Below are 19,606 nucleotides of genomic sequence, written 5' to 3'. Positions count from 1 at the left end.
CGAGTGGAGCCCTGAGTACCACCAGTATGGCCCAAAACAGAAAGAAAGACTGGCGGGGGGGGGGGGGGGGGGAGGCGCATGACATGAACGTCTCCCCGCCTCGAGCTGAGGACGGATCATTTCCTTCTGGGCAGAGTGACCAGAGCGGACCTGTGCTCTAACCGCTTCTGGGAGGGGCTTCCTGGCATTGTAAGGGTCAGAGTGGGAGAGGGCAGGGCTGGAAGAGGCAGGAAGGGGAGGCGTGGAAGGAAAGACTAGGCTGGGCCTGGGGCTGAGGACTGGAGGAGCCAGCTTAGGATCTAGCAGGTTCTGCGCTGCAGGGAAGCGGGAAGGAGCCAGGAGGGGCAGAGCCTGGGAGAGGAGGGGCCTGGGCGAGGCCAGGACAGGGGGTGGAGCCAGCGGGAGTGGCATGATCTGGGCGGGGCCAGGACAGGGGGTGGAGCCAGCGGGAGTGGCATAATCTGGGCGGGGCCAGGACAGGGGGTGGCGCCAGTGGGAGTGGTGTGTCCTGGGCGGGGCCGGACAGGGGGTGGAGCCAGTGGGAGTGGTGTGTTCTGGGCGGGGCCGGGACAGGGGTGGAGCCAGTGAAAGTAGCATGTCCTGGGCGGGGCCAGGATGGGGTGGAGCCAGTAGGAGTGGCATGTCCTGGGTGGGGCCAGAGTAGGGTGTGGAGCCTGTGGGAATGGAGCGTCCTGGGCAGGCGGGGCAGGGATGGAACCTGTGGGGTGTCCTGGGCGGAGCCAGGATAGGGGAGGGGCTTGCGGAAGCCCATGTCCAGTTGGGAGTGTCCCCTGTGGGGTGGGGGTGGGGCTGGTGGGAGGCACGTGTCCTGGGAGGGCTCTCAGGGAGGGGTGTGGGCTGGACAGTCAGATGTGGGTGTGGTCTAGACGGGCAGGTCGGGGCGCCAGGTGATGATGACCCGGGCAGAGCCCGCGTGGAAGATGAACGGCCTGTCCCGGGCTGAGAGGGAGCAGCTGGGCCTGCCTGGCGGGGAGGCGGGGACCCGGCGGTCAGTGGTGCGGGGACCCGGCGGGCAGGGGCGCGGGGACCCGGCGGGCAGGGGCGCGGGGGCCGGGCCGACGCACCGTCGCAGTCGGCCTCGTCGGAGCGGTCCTGGCAGTCGGCCTCCCCGTCGCAGCGCAGACGCAGGTCCACGCACTGGCCGCGGGCGCAGGGGAACTGGGCGGCCGAGCACACCGGGCAGCCCTCCTCGTCGCTCTGGTCGTCGCACTCGGGGAAGCCGTCGCAGCGCCAGGCCCCCGGGATGCAGTCGATCTCCCCGCTGGCACAGGCGAACTGGTCGGGCGAGCAGGTGGGCGGCTCTGCGGGGCAGAGACCCCGTCACTCGCTGCCCCGCCACAGGCGACAGGGGACAGGCCCCTCGCTGGGTGCGGACAGGGAGAACGTTCACAGGAAGAAGGAATGAAGGGTGGATCCGACCGGGAAGCTGCAGCCCCCGACTCTGGCTCTGCTCTCCTCCAGGGCTCTTGGGACCCTTCCAGGCCCCGCTGCTGGGTGAGAGAAGTCAGGGGTCCACAGATGGCCAATTTGGTGCCCTGGGTAGCACTGTCCTGGGAGCCCTGGGGTGCTGGACGGCGAGGCCAGGGCTCAGGAACACAGAGCTGGCACCCAGCGGGAGAGGGCAGTGTAGGGCGAGATCCAGAGATCCAGGGTCCCTCCCACCCCCTTCCTCCCCCAGGGCCACCCCTCCAGCTCCAGGGCCGCACACAGACTGGCACGGACACACAGGCATGGAGCAGAGAAGTGCTCAGCTGGGCCACCTCCCCCCAGCCCCCCAGCCCCCAGCCCCAGCCCTCCCTCCTCTTTGTGGAAAAAAAAAACATGAGGCGGCTGGAGGAGGTTCAGGGACACGAGGGTGTCGGTGTCGCGTCACCCCGCAGATACCCCGGGCAAGGGGCAGCTTCAGGTCCCAGCACCTCCCAAGCACGAAGGTTCCTGCCTGGCACCACTGCAGAACAGAGCGGGCAGGGGGGCAAACCTGGCTATCCACACTGGGGTCCGGCACGGGGCTGCAGCCCCTGCCCCAGCCCCCGGCCCCCGGCCCGGCCCCTCATTCGTCTCCACTGATCCCCTGCCAGAACAGAAACAGTTGTTTTGGGTTTGGTTTTTTTTTGGGGGGGGCGCGGATCACACTCGGTACAGGGGTTACTCCTGGCTCTGCACTCAGGAATTACTCCTGGCAGTGCTCGGGGGACCATATGGGATGCTGGGAATTGAACCTGGGTCTTGCGTGCAAGGCAAACGCCCTCCCCGCTGTGCTATCACTCCAGTCCCGACAGCAGGAGCACGAGGGCAGCAGAGAGGACCGCAGCCTGCCCACCCCCTCATCTCTCCAGCACCCTGACGGTGGGAGAGGGGCACCCAAGCAGCTCCTGGGCAGTGAGCCAGCACTAGTGGCTGAGGCCCTGTGGTGTCAAAGGGCGACACCCAGCAGGGCTCGGGGCCACGTGGTGCCAGCCTGGAGCCTGGGATCCAGGCACACAATGGCTGGCTACCGCGCCACCTGTCAGGACCTTCCAGACTACATTCTGGACCACTCCTCACGCAGCTAAGGGAGGACGGGGACCAGGGCGCGAGGAGGGCTACGGAGAGGAGTGAGCGAACATGAGCACTGGAGGTGAGCCCATCCACAGCGGGCAGCTCGGGCAGCAAGCAGGACGAAGAGAACCCTGAGAGATTCAGCACCTTGAGAGAACCCACCGAGGCAGGGTCCACACCCTGGACACTGCTGCACTCACCCCCAAACCCATGGGGGCTGGGGAGACCGCTGGATGGCTGAGAATCCCGGGGTGTGGCCCCAGCACTATCTGGCCGCCCGAGCGCGGGTGCAGTGACCACAGAGTGTGACTGGGACAACCATGAATGACTGAACGGGCCGGGCCGGGGACACAGCTCGAGGATGCTTGCCTGCGTGTGGGGCCCAGGGTTTGGTTCTGGACACCACGTGGGGGAAGAGCAACCGAAACAAAGTTGAAATCACAGAAACCTGCGCTCAGGTCACCATGCAGTTACGCTAGCAATCAGCAATAGGCAAGGCCCTTTTCTCTGTTCTTTGGGTTTTGGTCCACACCGCTCTGCGCTCAGGGAGAGCTCCTGTGGGGCTCAGGGGGTCCTGTGGGGTGCCAGGGACAGAACTGCGGTCAGCGACACACAAGGCCAGCGCCCTCCCCACTATACTACTTCTTCAGCCCAAGAAATTCCTATTTTGAGATCACATGATATCCTTGTAGTTAAGACAAAGAATAACAACAGCAACCAAAAAACAAAAAAAAATCGCAGGAGAAATTTAAAAGTAATCTGAATATGAAAATACAGGGTCTGGAGCGATAACACAGCGGGGAGGGCATTTGCCTTGCACGCAGTCGACCTGGGCTCGATCCTTGGAGTCCCATATGGCTCCCGAGCACTGCCAGGAGTAATTCCTGAGTGCAGAGCCAGGAGTAAACCCCTGAGCATCGCCGGGTGTCACCCAAAAAGCAAAAAAAAAAAAAAAGAAGAAGAAGAAAATACAGGTTATCAAAACATCCGGGATCCGGCAAAAGCAGCTGTCAAAAGCAGCTGTCTCCACATCTTATGGTTCCAATCCGGATGAACCAACCCGCTGCGAAATGCAAACGTCAGGAGCAGCTGTCTTGCTGTAGGCTCGCCCTCAGGTGGGCATGACTGAGTGGGGGACATGGACGCAGCCCCTGCCCAGTGTCACAAGAGCACATCTCACCGCAGGCAGGCCATAGCGCAGAATACTCAACACCTGAGCCACATTTTCCCTAGGAGCAGGTGGTTCCGTATAACATGACCCAGAGACAGCCCAGAGGCGCCCCGGGAAGTTGGGAGCTGGCTGGATCAGCGGAGCAAGGGGGGCACAGGGAGGGAAACTGCTTCAGGGAGCGGGGCCCCCACAACAAGGTTTACAAAGGGTGCCAGGAAGTGATGTGGCAGCGTCCCAGGTGTCCCAACAGATGGTCCCACCAAGGGGGGCCAGAGAGACAGTACAGGGATTAAGGTACTGGCCGTGCACACAAACAACCAGGATTCGATCCCCACCAGTACGTGTGGTCCCTGAGCACACAGCGAGGAGTGCTCCCTGAGCACTGTCAGGGTACAGCGAACCGAGCCCAGCAGCGCCACCTACCGCCACAGGTGAGCAGGTTCTGCAGGAGCACCAGGTGCATGGGGCAGGAGCACCGAGGCGTGCCGTCGCCCTTGGCAATGCAGAGGTGGGAGCAGCCGCCGTTGTCCCGGGCACACGGGTGGGCTGCTGAGGGGGGAAGAGACGGGGGCCAGTTGGGTTCTGACTCTCCCCTCAGCCATGCTCGCTGCAAGGCGGAGAGCGCCCAGGAACTGTGCTCCGGGGGGTCCAGCTCCCTCCCGGGGCAGCCCACGCGCCTGCCCAAGACGCTGCACTCATCGATGAGCAAAAGGCAGTTCCCGGGCCAAGCCCTGGCCCATGGCGCCCACCCAGGCCTGCCACAGGGGGCTGGCGCCGCACGCAGACGGGCATCACGACACCTGGATTGGGCGAAGGACCTTTGCCAATGGGACCCCGACTAGGACCCCGAGCCAGTCCTCCTGGGTCCTCTCAGTGGGTCCTAACCCCTGGGACAAGTGTCTTTAAGGGATAGGACAGAGATGCAGGGAGATGCCCCGAGACAACTGGGCACAGACTGGGCCACGTGGCACGAGGAGCACCGCCCACCACAGCAGGGAAAGGGACCCTCAGCTCCGGGTGGCCTGATGGTCACCTTGCTTTTGGCTTCAGACCTGGTCCCATGGGGCTGGGAATCACCAGCGGGAGCGCCAGAGAGCTAGTCGGAGGTGGTACTGCAGAGGTCCCAGCACCACAAGGCCCCCCAGCACAGCTAGGGGCAGCCCTCCCACCCCACCCCGAGCACGGAGCTGGGAATTAAACACACACACACACACACACACACACACACACACAGGCCCATGCCTGCCCTCCCAGCCCGGCGACCTACAGAAGTCCCCCAGGCTGATGTCCTCCACCGCGTGGATGCCGGTGAGGTGGGGCACGCGGCCCTGGACCCGAGTCCGCTTGTCCCCCGTGGCCTTCTCCACGCGCTCGATCAGCTGCTGCTGCCGGTCCGCCCAGTAGAGGTGCTTGCCCAGCACGGCCAGGCCCACGGGCTGCACGATGCTGGCGTCCACCAGGGTGAGGCGATTGGCCCCTGCAAGGGCAACAGACCCCATGCAGCTCAGTGGGGCCCCTCCCTGCTCCCGCCAGCCCCTGGGCGCCGCCGGGCCCAGGAGCGGGAGGCCAGAAGCTCGCACGGCCACTCCCGGCCCTGCCTGGCGCCTTGGGTGCCACCTGGAACCCACGGGGGAGCCCCGGCGGTGTCCACTCCCCGGAGGACCGCGAGGGACGCCATGCCCAGGCCAGCCGCAGGGCACCCACCTGACAGGTCGCAGCTCTCGATGCGTTTCAGGTCTGCGTCCACCCAGAAGAGCTTGCCCAGCACATTGTCCACCACGAGCGCCACGGGCCGGATGAGGCCGCTGGTGAAGAGGCCCTCCCGCTCCGTGCCGTCCAGCGCCGCCCGCTCGATCCTGGCCGCGCGCTCCTGCATGTTGGTGAAGTACAGGTACCTGTGGGCCAGGGACAAGCGTCAGGACTCCCTCCTCACGGGGACACACGTCACGTCTCCCACCGCACAGGACACGCATATCACGTCTCCCACTGCAAGGGACGTGCATCAGGCCTTCCACTGCGCAGGGACACGTATCATCACTGCGTGTCCCTTGCAGTGGGAGTGTCATATCTCCCATCAGGCCTTCCACTGCATGGGGACACGTGTCACATCTCCCGCTGCAAGGGACATGTGTCAGGCTTCCACTGCACAGGGACACATGTCACATCTCCCACTGCAAAGGACATGCATCACGCCTTCCACTGCACAGGGACACGTGTCGCATCTCCCACTGCAAGGGACATGCGTCAGGCTTCCACTGCACAGGGACACGTGTCACATCTCCCACTGCAAGGGACATGCGTCAGGCTTCCACTGCACAGGGACACGTGTCACATCTCCCACTGCACGGGACATGTGTCACGCCTTCCACTGCATGGGGACACGTGTCGCATCTCCCACTGCACGGGGCCCCACTCACTGTTCTGCCCCAAGGCCAGAAGTGGATGCACTGAGACGCGCCCAAAGGCCCAAAGGCAAGCCCAGAGCTCAGGGGCAACTCAGGGTCAGGAGGGGGCCAGCCCAGCTCCACGCCCAGCACCACTGGGAGAGACCCTCTGAGCACGGTGTCAGGAGTATCCCAGAACACTGCCAAGTATGGCATACAGGCCCGGTGCAGACCCCTCTGAACGCCAACCGCACCAAGCTGAAGAGGCAGGAAGGACTCTCCGTGGCAGCCCTGGGGGACACACACCCGGGGCGGCCTCACCCCACTGTCCCTCAGCCCGGGACCCTCTCCCCGGCACCCTCAGCTGTGCCCGTGAGCGCAGACCCCGCCTGTGCCCTCACGAGGAAGCTGCTGGGAGCGCGGGGTGCTGGGGGCCGCCCCCTGCCACCGCCTGCCCCAGGGTCTCCGCAAAATTCACCCTGCCCAAAGCAGCGACAGCGAACAGGGACCCCAACAGGGCCTGCCCAACCCCTGTACCTGCCCCAGCCACGCCATCCCCTGCCAGCACACACGAGCCGTGCCCGACCCCGCACTCGCCGCCTGGGGAGCCTCAGAGACCTCCAGGAAAGAAGGGCATGGAAGCTGTACCCAGAAAGGTGCCCCAGCTCGGGGGGGGGGGGGGGGCGGGGGGGATGGCTGCGAGGGCGACCCCGGCCTCCCGGGGACCCAGGGGAGGGTCTTTCTCCTCCACGGTGACGAGAACCAGAACTGACGGCCCGGCCGCGCCTCGCAGGCCGACCCCTGTCCCTGTGTCCATGTGCTCGGGCCAGCTCCAGCGCCCTGGCCAGGCCCTTGGAGAAGCCCACCGGGGACCGCCCCCCGCCCCCGCACGGCCCCGCCCCTCGCACCCGCGCTCGGCATTGACGGCGATGGCCCGGGGCCGGTCTCGCTCCCCGCGCAGCACCACGCCCACGGTGCCCCCGTCCAGCCGCAGCACGTTGATGCTGTTGGTGACCTCGCACGTCCAGAAGAGGGTGCGGCTGTAGATGTCCAGGCTGAGGTCGTGGGGCTGCCGGTCGGGGCTCTGGCCGGGGCTCGGGGCGGTCAGGAGGGCGGGCTGCAAGAGAGGGGCACCCCTCAGAGCCCGCCGCAGCCCAGGGCCCCGGGAACCCGACCCACCACCCACGGGGGCACAGCCCGCACCTCACCCGCCGCCGCTCGGCACCCCAACCACCTGCCCTCAAAGGGACCTGGTTTCTACACTGAGACAGGGTGGGGGCTGATGCCCCTCCCCTCCCCCGCCCTGGGCAGCCCGCGCAGCAGCTGGCCCTGGGTCCCAGCCTGAGCCCGGCTAAGGGCCGCGTTTGTCTCCACATTCCTTAAGTTGTGTCCGGGCTGGGCTCCATCCCAGCAGTCACTTCCCGTTCCCCAGACCCACCAAGTTGGGCAGCTGGGGTGCAGGATGTGGGGACGGCCACCCCTGCACTGGCTGAGTCTCCATGGGGACAGGTCACAAAGCACGCACAGGGGAGGGGCAACAGCACAGGAGGAGTCAGTTGGGTTCGACCCCCGGGCACTGTGTGGTGTGGCCCTGGGGGCCCTCACATGGCACCCTCATCCTGAAAGGGGTCCCAAGCTGCTGGACACCACTTGAGAGGCCCCCAAAAGTGGGGGCAAACTCCCCAGGGTTGGCCAGCTGGACAAAACCCCAACTCCAGTTTCTTCTTTTTTTTTTCCTTTTTTTTGTATTTTGGGTCACACCCGGAGATGCTCAGGAGTTACTCCTGGCTCTGCACGCAGGAATTACTCCTGGCGGTGCTCAGGGGACCATATAGGATGCTGGGACTTGAACCCGGGTCGGCCGCGTGCAAGGCAAATGCCCTACCCGCTGTGCTATTGCTCCAGCCCCCAATTTCTTCTCTTTTATTTTTGTTTTTTAGGCCTCACCCACCTGTGCTCAGGGCTCACTCCCGGCTCTGTGCTCAGGGGTCACTCCCAGCTCTGCACTCAGGGCTGACTCACAGCTCTGTGCTCAGGGTCACCCCTGGCTCTGTGCTCAGGGCTCACTCCTGGCTCTGTGCTCAGGGCTGACTCCCGGCTCTGTGCTCAGGGCTGACTCCCGGCTCTGTGCTCAGGGGTCACTCCTGGCTCTGTGCTCAGAGGTCACTCCTGGCTCTGCACCCGGGGCTGACTCCCGGCTCAGGGGTCACTCCTGGCGGAGCTCAGGCCCCCACATGTGTGCCAGGGATGTAACGTGGATCGGCATCACCAAGGCAGGTGCTCTCCCCACTGCACTAGCACTTTGGCCCCCAAATTCCAATTTGTTTGGTTTTGGTTTTGGTTGTTGGGCCACACCACCCAGTGATGCTGGGAGTTACTCCTGGCTCTGTGCCCAGGAATCACTCCTGGGAGTGCTCTGGGGACAATATGGGATGCCAGGATCAAACCTGGGTTGGCCACGTGCAAGGCCAGCGCCCTCCCTGCTGTCCTATGCTCTGGCCCCTTCACCTCCACTCTCTAAGCTGGAAGCAATACTTTCCCCCCTAGCAGACTCGAGGCCTGGGGCTCCCTTCTCCAGGAGCCCAGCAGGGGAGCGCAGGGCAGCCGCCATGTGGCCAGACGGGCCTGCCTGGCACAGCCCGGTGCTAGCAGGACGCTCTCAGCTGCTCCCACGGAGGAGCCTGGAGGATGTCTGCGGCGTCAGACACAGGCCCCAGTCTGTGACGTCTGGAAGTCAGCAGGCCGGGGCGCAGTGAGGGCCAGAGGAGGACCATGGGGGTGGGGAAGGGGACAGGCTCTGGGATGGGTAGTGGACACAGCTGGATGGCACTGTGAATCGTGGGTGGGTGTTTCCCACATAGTGGATGGCTGAAAGGGGGTCCAGGGAGTGAGGCTGGAGGCTGGAGTGCCGGGTCTGCGCGGGAGAGCCCACCTCACTGCCCTGAGCGGCTGAGCAGGGCTCCTCCAAAGTCTCAGCTGAGTGGCTAATACCATGTGCGGTGTATTTTCAATAAAAATAATGGGGCCTGGTGCAGGCTTTGCATGCGGGGGGCCGGGGTATGAATCCAGATCCCCCAAGCACCACCGAATGCAGTTTAGAAAAAAGAACCAAGGGGAGGATTTCAAACACCCGGTGGGCGCCCTTAATGAAACACAGAGGGGGTGCTGGCTCTCCACACTAGGTGGACGCCCAGAAGTCCATCCAAGGGTTCTTGCTTCCCCTGACACTGCTCTGCGGGGTCCTGAGGCAATTTGCACCAGAAATTCTCCCTGCAGGGAGCCACAGCCTCCACTCCCCTCCCGCCCCCTCCTCCTAGGAATCACGGATTCAACAGGCCTGTCTGGCTGCCAGATGCAAAGCTCCACTCCCCACCCAGCACCAGCCTGTCGCGCTCAACCAAGGACCCAACCTGTGAATGGCTGACTTTGCCCTTGGGTGAGTGATGGTGAACCCTCCTCCTCTTCCCCGCCCCCCCAGCAGTCGACCACGCCCAGCAGAGTTGAACCATGCCCGGCAGCAGTAAACCACGCCCAGCAGCGGCAAGCCACACCCAACAGGTTTAAACCACGCCCGGCAGGGGCAAGCCACGCCTAGCAGCAGTAAACCACGCCCAGTACCGGCAAGCCACGCCCAGCATCAGTAAACCAAGCCCAGTAGAGGCAAGCCACAGCCAGCAGCAGTAAACCACGGCCAGAAGTGGCAAGCCATGCCCAACAGGTTTAAACCACGCCCAGCAGCGGCAAGCCGCGCCCAACAAGTTTAGACCACGCCCAGTAGCGGCGAGCCACGCCCAACAGGTTTAAACCACGCCCAGCAGCGGCAAGCCACGCCAAACAAGTTTAGACCACGCCCAGTAGCGGCAAGCCACGCCCAACAGGTTTAAACCACGCCCTGCAGCGGCAAGCCACGCCCAGCTACGCTAAGCTCAGAGCCACCTGCTCAGGGTCCAGGCAGCCAAGGCCACAGACACCAGCACCTTCCCCAAGTCTCCCCAGCTTTTCCGCATCGCTGGGCCGAGAGGGCCCAGATCCCACGGGATGACCACGGCTTCCACCCTGCCCGACCACTCGACAAAATGCCAGGTCCCGAAAGCCTTGACGCCTGTCCAGGGCTCCCAGCTGACTGCCAGTGTCTGCTGGCAACGCCTGTCGGTGGCCACGGGGCCGGGAGGCCCTGACACGCAAACGCAGCCCTTCTGGGGGCGTGGAAAAACCCCAGTGTCCAACTACATCCTTGCTCTACACATTCTAACGGGCCAGGAAAACAGGAGAGGAGGAGACACGTCCCGTCCCTCCTCCCGGCCCCCAGCTCAGACCACCAGCCTCCCCCTCCATGCCAGCCGCAGGGGCAGGGGCTGGGGAAAGCGTGAGGTGTCCCACTATGATCCCCAGACGCCGCGGGCAAACTGCCAAGCCCACGCGTAACCCCTGGAAATAGGAAAACAAGAAGCCCCCTCCCGGCCCGGAGCCCGGCCAGAGCAGCCCCCGTGTCAGGCAGCCTGCAGCAGGGTCCAGCCGCATGGTGACACTTGCCTGGGTACCGTCGTCCTTGGCCCGCTTGATGTTCTGCCGCCCGTCCACCCAGTAGATGAACCTGTCCAGCGGGTCGTAGTCCATGGCCCGGACATTGCGCAGCCCGTGCAGGGGCAGGACGAGGTCGGGGCTCTGCTGGTCGTCGGGGATCATGCGGCTGATGGCGCCCTTCTGGCTGAACAGCAGGAAGGTGGTGGGCGCTGGAGGGAGGAGCAGAGGGGCCGCGGTCAGGGCCGGGAGCCGAGGGCAGACTCGGAAGTGACCAGCTAGCGGACGCAGTCAGGGGCTCTCATGGGGGCCCGCTGGCCTGCGGGGGCAGCAGGGGGACCGTCCAGGCCGCGTCTGCATCCCTGGTCCTGGTACTACAAACGAGCCTGTGTTCCTGCTAACGCCCAAAGGCTCTGCATAGTCGAGGCCAGCGCTGGGTCCCTGGTCCCACACAGAGAGACCCGGGAGCACCGTGCCAGGAGCAGTCTCGGAGCACTGGCAGGTGTGCCCCATAGCCGACATGGAAGAAAAGTAAAATGCAAGGGGTGGGGAAAATGGTAGCTAAAAGGGCTACAACACGTGCATGAGGCCCCGAGTTCAGCACCCAGAATGCACGCCCCTCCGCCCCCGCCAGGCTGCCTACAGTCAGGGGGGCCCCAGAGAGAGGCTGGGCCCCAGCACGGAGCATCCCAGGAGGACCCCAGGCTCCATGAGCACCGCTGGCAACATCCTCCCTTCTCTCACCACAGACTGTCCTGTCACTGTCCTATCATCCCATTGCTCATCGATTTGCTCGAGCGGGCACCAATAACATCTCCATTGTGAGACTTGTTGTTACTGTGTTTGGCATATCGAATACACCACTGGTAGCTTGCCAGGCTCTGCCGTGCGTGCGAGATACTCTCTGTACCCTGCCGGGCCCTCCGAGAGGGGTGGAGGAATCAAACCCAGGTTGGCTGCATGCAAGGCAAACGCCCTACCGCTGTGCTATCGCTCCCACACAGAAGTGGCAATAAATTTATTGCAAATTATCAAAATCCGAGAAAGCAATGGGGCGAGCACAGTGTGTGTGTGTGTGTGTGTGCATGTGCGTGTGCACGCGCAGGACTGGGGGGGGGCAATAGCTGCTGTCCAAGGGCACAGAATGCTCGAACCACGGGTCGAGGTGCCGGGGTCCACGTGCCCCCGGGAACTGGTCTTACAATCTGAAACATCTCACGTGTACACACCAGGCTGGACCCCAGGCGTGCCCCTGCCTGGACAAAAAAACTCGTCCGGGGGTGCTGGAGGCCCTGAGTGGGGGGGGGACACTGTTAAGGAGTGACCGTGGGGCAGGTGGAGCGAGTGGTCACCCCAAGGTGGCCAGCAGAGCACGGGAACTGCGTTCTGTGGGGGTCTTCAAGGCGGGCCCCGGAGTGGGGCGAAGGCTCTGGATCAGGCCCCGGTACCCCGGGAGTCCCATCCCCCCACGGGTGGGGACCAGGCAGGCCGGGCCCCAAGGCTCGCGTGGCAGCTGCTGTGCCTGTGTCTTAGGGGAGCGGGGGCTGCTCGGGGCCTCCTCAAATCCCAGGGAGACGGACCGTTCACCAGGACACGTGAGGCCAAGGGAAGAGACTGGATTCCAACCTTAGCGCTGTGTGGCTCGGGGTGGCTTCCTAGGCATCTCTGTGCGAGGAGGCACCTACGCATTAGGGAGCCAAGATGAGGCTCCCCCTGGGCTGGGTCTACCCAGAATGGTCCGGCCCCTCCAGGGTCAGCATGAAGCTCCACGGCCCCCCAGTGACCCAGCCTGGGCCACTCGGTCACGTCATACGGTGCAGTGCGCGACCTGCCCCACTGTCCACGTGCCCCAAGGGGCGCCCTCCCCCGCCCCGGTCAGGAACTCCTCTCCCGCCGGTGTGGCGGGTGGGGCGGGGGCGCGGGGCGTCACGGAGCCACTTACGGCTGCAGTTGCGGCTGCTGGGGTCCAGCGTGTAGTGCGAGGCACAGCCGCAGCGGTGGCCGCCGGGCACGGCCAGGCACAGCTGCCCACAGTGCCCGTTGCCGTGCACGCAGTCGTTCACGCCATCCTGGCGGGAGGAGTGGAAGACCAGGATGTCCATCACGAAGTCCAGGTGGCCCTGGATGAGGGTGCGGTTCCGGCCGCTGGTCTTGTCGGCCCGCTCGATGCTGTGCAGGTTCCAGTCCGTCCAGTAGATGTAGTCGCTGTACTGCGTCAGGCCGAAGGGGTGCGGGAGGTCGTCGGCGATCACGACCCGGTCCTGGCCTGTCGGGGACGCGGCAAGATCTCACTCAGCCTGGCACGCAGGCCGGCCCCGCCGAGCCTGTGGCCGCTTCGGAAGCCGGGCAGGGGTGCGGGTGGGCAGCCGCGCCCCACGCCTACCCTGGATGGCGGCGGGGCCCGGGAACCCCGAGCACACACGGCTGGCTGAGGCGTCCGCGCTCGCCTGTGCTAGGAGACCCGGGAGACGAAGCGGCAGCCCGGGAAGGGGCCGGGAAGACGCCGCACGCGCCAGGCCCCGGGGGTTTTGCTTCAGCGTCACACCCGGTGATGCTCAGGGCTGACTCCCGGTGAGGCCCAGGGAACCACAGGGGGTGCCGGGGAGCCAGCCTGGGTCGCCCACGGTCCTCCCGCTCAGGCCTCAGGCCGCCCCTGGCCCCCTGTCGCTGCCTGCCTGGCACCAGGTGCAGCCCCTGGCCCAGAAGGACAGGACCACGGGCGGAGTCTCGGACCTGATGGAGTGAAGTCAGGTGCTACCGACGTACGGGGCGAGAGCACTGGTAGAAAGTTCTAGACTGGCTGTGAGGGCATCGGTCGCCCAGGCGTCGAGGGCAGGCCGTGCCCCGGCTGTCTGCACACACACACGCCCTCCCCTGGCCCTGAGGGCTGCTCTCACCTTCCTGTGTCCATCACAGTAAGAACCTTGCATCCGAAGCTCAAGAGTGCCCGCAGCACGCCCCGTCCTGGCCGCCCACGCCGCCCCCGACCACACGGGAACCCGGAAAACTGGCTTCACTCCAGGACCTCTAATCTCCCCGTCTGGCGATCGAGGGGTGCTGGGGGGAGGGCACGAGGTGCCAGGGGCCGACCCAGGGCTTCATGAATCACTGGGTTCTGTCCTCACACAACACCCCCGTCAGTGCTTATTCTTTTCGCTAGGTGTTTGGCCCACACCCAGCGGTGGTCAGGCCCACCCCTGGCTGGGGGATCACACAGTGGTCAAACCATCGGATGCAAGTGCTTTAATGCCCCCTACTCTCTTTCTCGTCCCAGAATATTTATTTGTAAATATCAATATTTTATTTTTGACTTTTTGGGGCCACACCCGGCAATACTCAGGGGTTTCTCCTGGCTCTACCCTCAGGAATTGCTCCTGGCGGTACGTGGGGGACCATATGGGATGCCAGGGGTCGAACCTGGTCAGCTGCGTGAAAGGCAAACGCCCCACCCACTGTGCTATCACTCTGGTTCCAAATCAAAATCTTTAAATCTTAAAAAATGCTCAGGGACTGGAAAGAAATCTGGCCCTGGGGATATTGATCAGGGCAGGGAAATCAGGGCCATCGATCAATCACTTCTTTTCACAGACTTCTGGACTCCAGAAAGGGGCGAAGCTGACTGTTACATCACTACAGAGAATGTCATGAAGAACGCTGACCCCACACACATGTGAACACACCTGCACTCGCACACGCCAGCACACACCTGCACACCAGCACACGGCAGAACACGCCTGCATACACCAGCACACACACCGGCATATGCCAGCGATCACCTGCACGGGCTGGCGCACGCCTACACACACCAGCACATGCTACCACATGCCTGCACACACCGCACATGCCAGCAATCTTCTGCACACACCTTCACATGTTTGTACACAGCTGCACACATGGCACACACCTGCACGCATGGCACACACCCAGGGGCGGGCCGGGAGTGCATTTCTGTCCTGTGCTAAGTGCTCAAGACAACACCTCAGGCCTCTAGGGATAAGGACCGGGGCACAGAGAGGTTAAGGAACCAACTAAGGTCACACAGCAAGTGAGTGGCAGTGCCAGGATGGCCCCCAGCGTCCCCGGTCATGCTCCACAGATGCCACACGGAGGCCAAGTGACGCTCCCTGTGCTTGGCCTGGGGGGCCCCCAGCGGTGCCGTGGCCAAGTTTCCCCGGGCGGGGCTGGTGTGTCGCTGACTGCGGGCAGTGGCCACCGGGGACGAGGCCAGCTCAACCGGCAGCCACAGCCAAGGCGCCCCGGCGAAGCGCCCCTCTGCCCCTTGCTGTCCAGGCACCCCGGGGCTGGCCCCAGGTGGCTGGACACTCCCTGGGCCTTGGGGTCAATGACACTGGCCCAGGGTCTGAGGCGCTGCCTCAGTTTCCCCGCCAGTGGAGTGGCGTCAGTTACAGAGCCAGGGCCGGGCGGGCGCGGGCCTCACCCAGCATGTCGGAGGACTCGATCATGTTGGTGTCCAGGTCGGTCCAGTAGAGGCGCTGGTCGGCGTAGTCGATGGTGAGGTCGTTGGCGCGGCCGACCTTGTCCACCAGCGTCACGGCGCCGCTGCCGTCCATGCAGGCCCGCACGATGCGGGGCTTCCCGCCCCACTCGGTCCAGTAGAGGTAGCTGGCGGGAGACACGGGGCCGCGCGGTGACGGGGGCTGACGCGCCCCGACTCGGTGAACGGGCCCCGTCCTCCCGCTCCCCACAGAGCCGAGGGCAGACGCGGGTTCCAGAAGCAGCCAGGACGCGGCCACTGTCCCCCACGTCCCTCCCCTCAGGGGTGCCCGGGCACACAGCGGCACACGGCGGCCCGCCCTGACCCGGGCACCGACCGTGAGGACCCGCCCTGGCCACAGCCATGGAGCCTCCCGGAGTCTGGGAAGCGTCAGCCGGGCGCACTTGGCGGAGGCAGGGGCAGGCACCAGGGACACGGGCAGGACACGGGCGGGACACGGCCGGATGTGGGGACTCCAGACACGAAACGCCAGAAGCACAAGGGCAAACCGGAAACGCGGGTAGAAGCCGGCCGGTGGGCAGGTGTCCCTCCGTCTCTCAGTCCCTTGGTGTGTCTGTCCCTCTGTCCCTCAGTGTGTCTGTCCCTCTGTCCCTCGGTGTGTCTGTCCCTCTGTCCCTCGGTGTGTCTGTCCCTCTGTCCCTCGGTGTGTCTGTCCTTCTGTCCCTCGATGTGTCTCTCCCTCTGTCCCTCAGTGTGTCCGTCCCTCGGTGTGTCTGTCCCTCCATCCCTCAATGTGTCTGTCCCTCCATCCCTCAGTGTGTCTGTCCCTCAGTCCCTCAGTGTGTCCGTCCCTCCGTCCCTGAGCGGCCCGGACACCCCCCAGAAGCCTCTCCCGCCTTCTCCCCAGGCCTGGCGCCTTCTGGGTGCCGCGTGCCGACACCATCCCTCCCTGACAGGCTGAGCGAGGGCGAGCCCGGGTGGGGCGAGGCCAGGGCCGGGCCCGTCTGCCAGCTGGCAACGGTCACCGCGGGGCGGCAGGGCAGCCACGGGCTCTTCTCCACCCACCCCGAGGACCACAGACCACAGGGCCTCAGCCCCCAGGACACAGCACCACCGGGGGCCCCGGCACACGCGCCCACCCCAAGCACGCACCCACGGCCCTCACCCTCGGGTGGGGTCCAGGGCCAGAGAGCGCGGGTTGTCCAGGTCCTTCCAGACGAGGACCTGCCGGAACTGGCCGTCCAGCCGCGCCACCTCGATCCTGTTGGTCCCGGTGTCGGCCCAGTACAGGTTCTTGCCCATCCAGTCCAGGGCCATGCCCTCGGGGTAGTCGAGGCCGAACTGCACCACGTGCTCCACGGAGCTGCCGTTCAGGAAGGCACGGCTGATGGTCTGGGGGCGGGAAGGGGGGTCAGCGCCGGCCTCCCGCCCACGGCCGGACCCTCCGCTTAGCATCAGCACGCGGAAGGCCACAGCACAGAGCTGGGCGGAGAGAGGGCGGCGGGCCCGTCCCCAGGTTCACAGAGTGCCTGGGACGGGAAAACTCCAAAGAACCCGTCAGAGCATCCAAGCAGGAGGGCAGGGCAGAGGGCAGAGGGCAGGGCGCACGGGGGTAGGGATGGGCCAAGCATGGTGCTTCGGTTTGTTAACTGGGCGGCTCGGGGCCCCTCCTGGAGGTGTGGGGGTGACTGGGCCACACCCAACAGTGCTCGGGGCCACCCAGGGGCTCCGGCCTCGAGAGCTGAGTGGCCCCCACAGCCCAGATGGCACCTGTGAGACACTTCCTCCTTTTTTATTTATTTTGGCTTGGGGTCCAAACCTGGCGGGCTCAGGACTTACTCCTGACTCTGCTCAGGGGTCCCTCCTAGTGGGGTTCAGGGGACCATGTGGGATGCCGGGGGATCGAACCCGGGTCCTCCATGTGCAAAGCAAATGCCCACCCTGCTGTGCTACAGCTCTGGCCCCTCTTTCTTTTATTTATTTATTTATTTATTTATTTATTTATTTATTTATTTATTTATTTTTTGCTTTTGGGTCACACCCGGCGATGCACAGGGGTTACTCCTGGCTCTGCCCTCAGGAATTAACTCCTGGCGGTGCTCAGGGGACCATATGGGATGCTGGGATTCGAACCCGGGCTGGCCGCGTGCAAACGCCCTACCCGCTGTGCTATCGCTCCAGCCCCAGGAGCATGATTTTAGAGGGTGCGAGGAGGGGGTTGGGCCAAGTCCAGGGGTGCAGGGACGGGGCGGCCACACTTAATTATTGATCATTATAATCAATAATCGCCTTGATTATGTCCCTGGGGACTCACACGCCCCAGGATCCCTCGGGGCGCCCACCCGGGTCTCTGCAGCCCCACGCGTGGAGTCCAGGCCGTGGCTCCGCCCCCCAGACAAGGACGTCCCCGCGCCACCACTGCGCGCCCACGGGACACCCCACTCCGAGCGGGACACGGGCCCCGTGGCAGGGGCCGGGGCCAGGGACTCCGCACCCACCTTCAGGCCCACGTCCGTCCAGTAGATGCGGTTGTCGGCCACGTCGAAGTCGAGCGCGGAGGCCTCCTTGACGCCCGTGAGCGGGATGGCCACCTCGTTGTTGCTGGTCTCCAGCGAGATCCGGTGCACGGCGGCGCGGCTGGTGAACACCAGGAAGGCCTCGGGCACCACGCACGTGCGCAGGTCGCCCAGCAGCTCCAGCCCGATGGGGCAGCCGCACTTGGTGGCGCGCGGCGTGAAGAAGCAGAGGTGGCTGCAGCCGCCGTTCCGGTCGGCGCACGGGTTGGTCCCTGCAGGACGCACACGTGAGCCCAGGCTGGGCACCGCGCACGCGGGGGGGGGGGGGATGTGGCCCGCAGTACGGGTGGGTGGTCGGGGTCATGCCTCCAGGGGCAGGGGCACGGGGGAGGATGGGTCAGGGGGCTCGGGGTCATGCCCTCTGGGACCCGGCGCTGAGAGGGGGCGACGAAGGTCACTGCAATACGGTGGCCCCTGGGCCTTGGCTCGTTCCCTCCGTCCACACCGCAAGCTGGAGGGGTGACCCACCCCACGGCCAGAGGATGGGCCCTGAGCGGGGGTGGAGGAGGAGCGGGGAGGACAGGAGCAGGCGAGGAACCCCGACCCGTCTCCTGAGCGGAGCTCGGGTGCCAGGGACACAATGGCCACCGCACACCCCAGGCCCTAAACTCGTGAGACGCCCCCAGTCCCCGCAAGCAGGTCCCTCCCTGCTGAGCCCCCAGGCCCCATGGCACAGGGAGGTGCCCCCTCGCCATTCTCACTCGTACAGGGGTGCGGGGGCCAGGACAGGGCCCTCCCCACCCCGCCCTGCCCCGCCCATCCCCTCCCAGCCCCACCTCCAGGCTGTCACTCAGGGACCCCAACTGGTGAGCCCCCATGTCCAGCGGCTCCCTAGTTCCAAGCACAAATGACCAACCCTATTCTTTTTTTTTTTTTGCTTGTTGGGTCACACCCGGTGATGCTCAGTGGTTCCTCCTGGCTCTGCACTCAGAAATCACTCCTGGCAGTGCTCAGGGGACCCTATGGGATACTGGGAATCGAACCCGGGTTGGCCACGAGCAAGGCAAACGCCCTACCCGCTGTGCTATTGCTCCGGCCCCGACCAACCCTATTCTAAAGCTTCCGGATCCCACTAACGTGCGACTGAAACTGGGGCACAGCAGAGGGGGTGTCATCCGCCAGCTCTAACTTGAAGGCAAACATTGAACAGCTCCACTGACCCACCCACCGCCCATTTGACCACCCACCCACCCACCCACAAAGCCACCCATTCTCACCCACCCCCCACCCACCCACATCCCCGCGCCACCCGTTACTCTCCCCCCACATCTCTCCACCCTCTGCTCACGCCCCCAGCCCCCCTCTGTGCCCAGAGCCCACCGCCCCATTCCCGGCCCTGCCATGGTGGCCGTGCACCGAGCCCCGTCCACAGCCCGACCGGGCACTGGGCCTCGTCCCCCGAAACCATTCCCCAGCAGCCCAGACCCGCTGCCGGCCCACCGCCTGCCCTCCCCCCAACCCCGCCCCGGACTCACCGAGCACCTTGGCCACGTTCACGGCTTTGAGCCCCATGAGGTCGGGCAGCTGGTCGACGATGACGTCGCGGCTGGCCTTGACCTTGTGCACGCGCTCGATGCTGCGCCTCTGCCAGTCGGTCCAGTAGATGAAGTCCCCGAGCAGCGTGAAGCCAAAGATGTGCGGCAGCTTGTCCTCCAGCAGCGTCCGCCTCTTCGTGCCGTCCACGTTGATCACCTGCGGGGCCGGACACACAGGTCGGGATGGGGCGGCCCCCCCCCCCAGGAGGGCAGGAGCCCCCCGCGCTCCCCGAGCACTGCACAAGCCGGGACCAACAGGACCCAGATGGCTCCCACAACGGAGGCCCACCAAGGGGGTCCACGCAACAGAGGCCCACCAAGGGGGCCCACGCAACAGAGGACCACCCACAGCAGTTGTGTTGGCTCGCAGAACCTGGGGTGCACAGTCCTGTGAGTCTCTGGGG

At 65.0% G+C, this 19,606-nt stretch overlaps 1 protein-coding gene across 1 annotated transcript in view; it reads right to left on the bottom strand.

Moving 5' to 3' along the window:
* LRP5 (LDL receptor related protein 5) overlaps positions 1-19,606 on the bottom strand; it is a 56,299-nt gene that overhangs the window by 6,506 nt on the left and 30,187 nt on the right. The window contains exons 8-18 of the mRNA XM_055141798.1: positions 19,143-19,359; positions 17,590-17,879; positions 16,257-16,483; positions 15,074-15,258; positions 12,578-12,901; positions 10,648-10,847; positions 7,023-7,231; positions 5,435-5,625; positions 4,998-5,207; positions 4,154-4,279; positions 1,086-1,322 (exon numbers count right to left, since the gene is read on the bottom strand). Coding sequence (XP_054997773.1) covers positions 1,086-1,322; positions 4,154-4,279; positions 4,998-5,207; positions 5,435-5,625; positions 7,023-7,231; positions 10,648-10,847; positions 12,578-12,901; positions 15,074-15,258; positions 16,257-16,483; positions 17,590-17,879; positions 19,143-19,359 — 2,416 coding nt within the window. The remainder of the gene's footprint in view (positions 1-1,085; positions 1,323-4,153; positions 4,280-4,997; positions 5,208-5,434; positions 5,626-7,022; positions 7,232-10,647; positions 10,848-12,577; positions 12,902-15,073; positions 15,259-16,256; positions 16,484-17,589; positions 17,880-19,142; positions 19,360-19,606) is intronic.

This window comes from Sorex araneus, chromosome 6 (genome assembly GCF_027595985.1).
Source record: "Sorex araneus isolate mSorAra2 chromosome 6, mSorAra2.pri, whole genome shotgun sequence".
Taxonomy (NCBI): Eukaryota; Metazoa; Chordata; class Mammalia; order Eulipotyphla; family Soricidae; genus Sorex; species Sorex araneus.
This window is presented reverse-complemented; position numbering and strand designations above follow the sequence as displayed.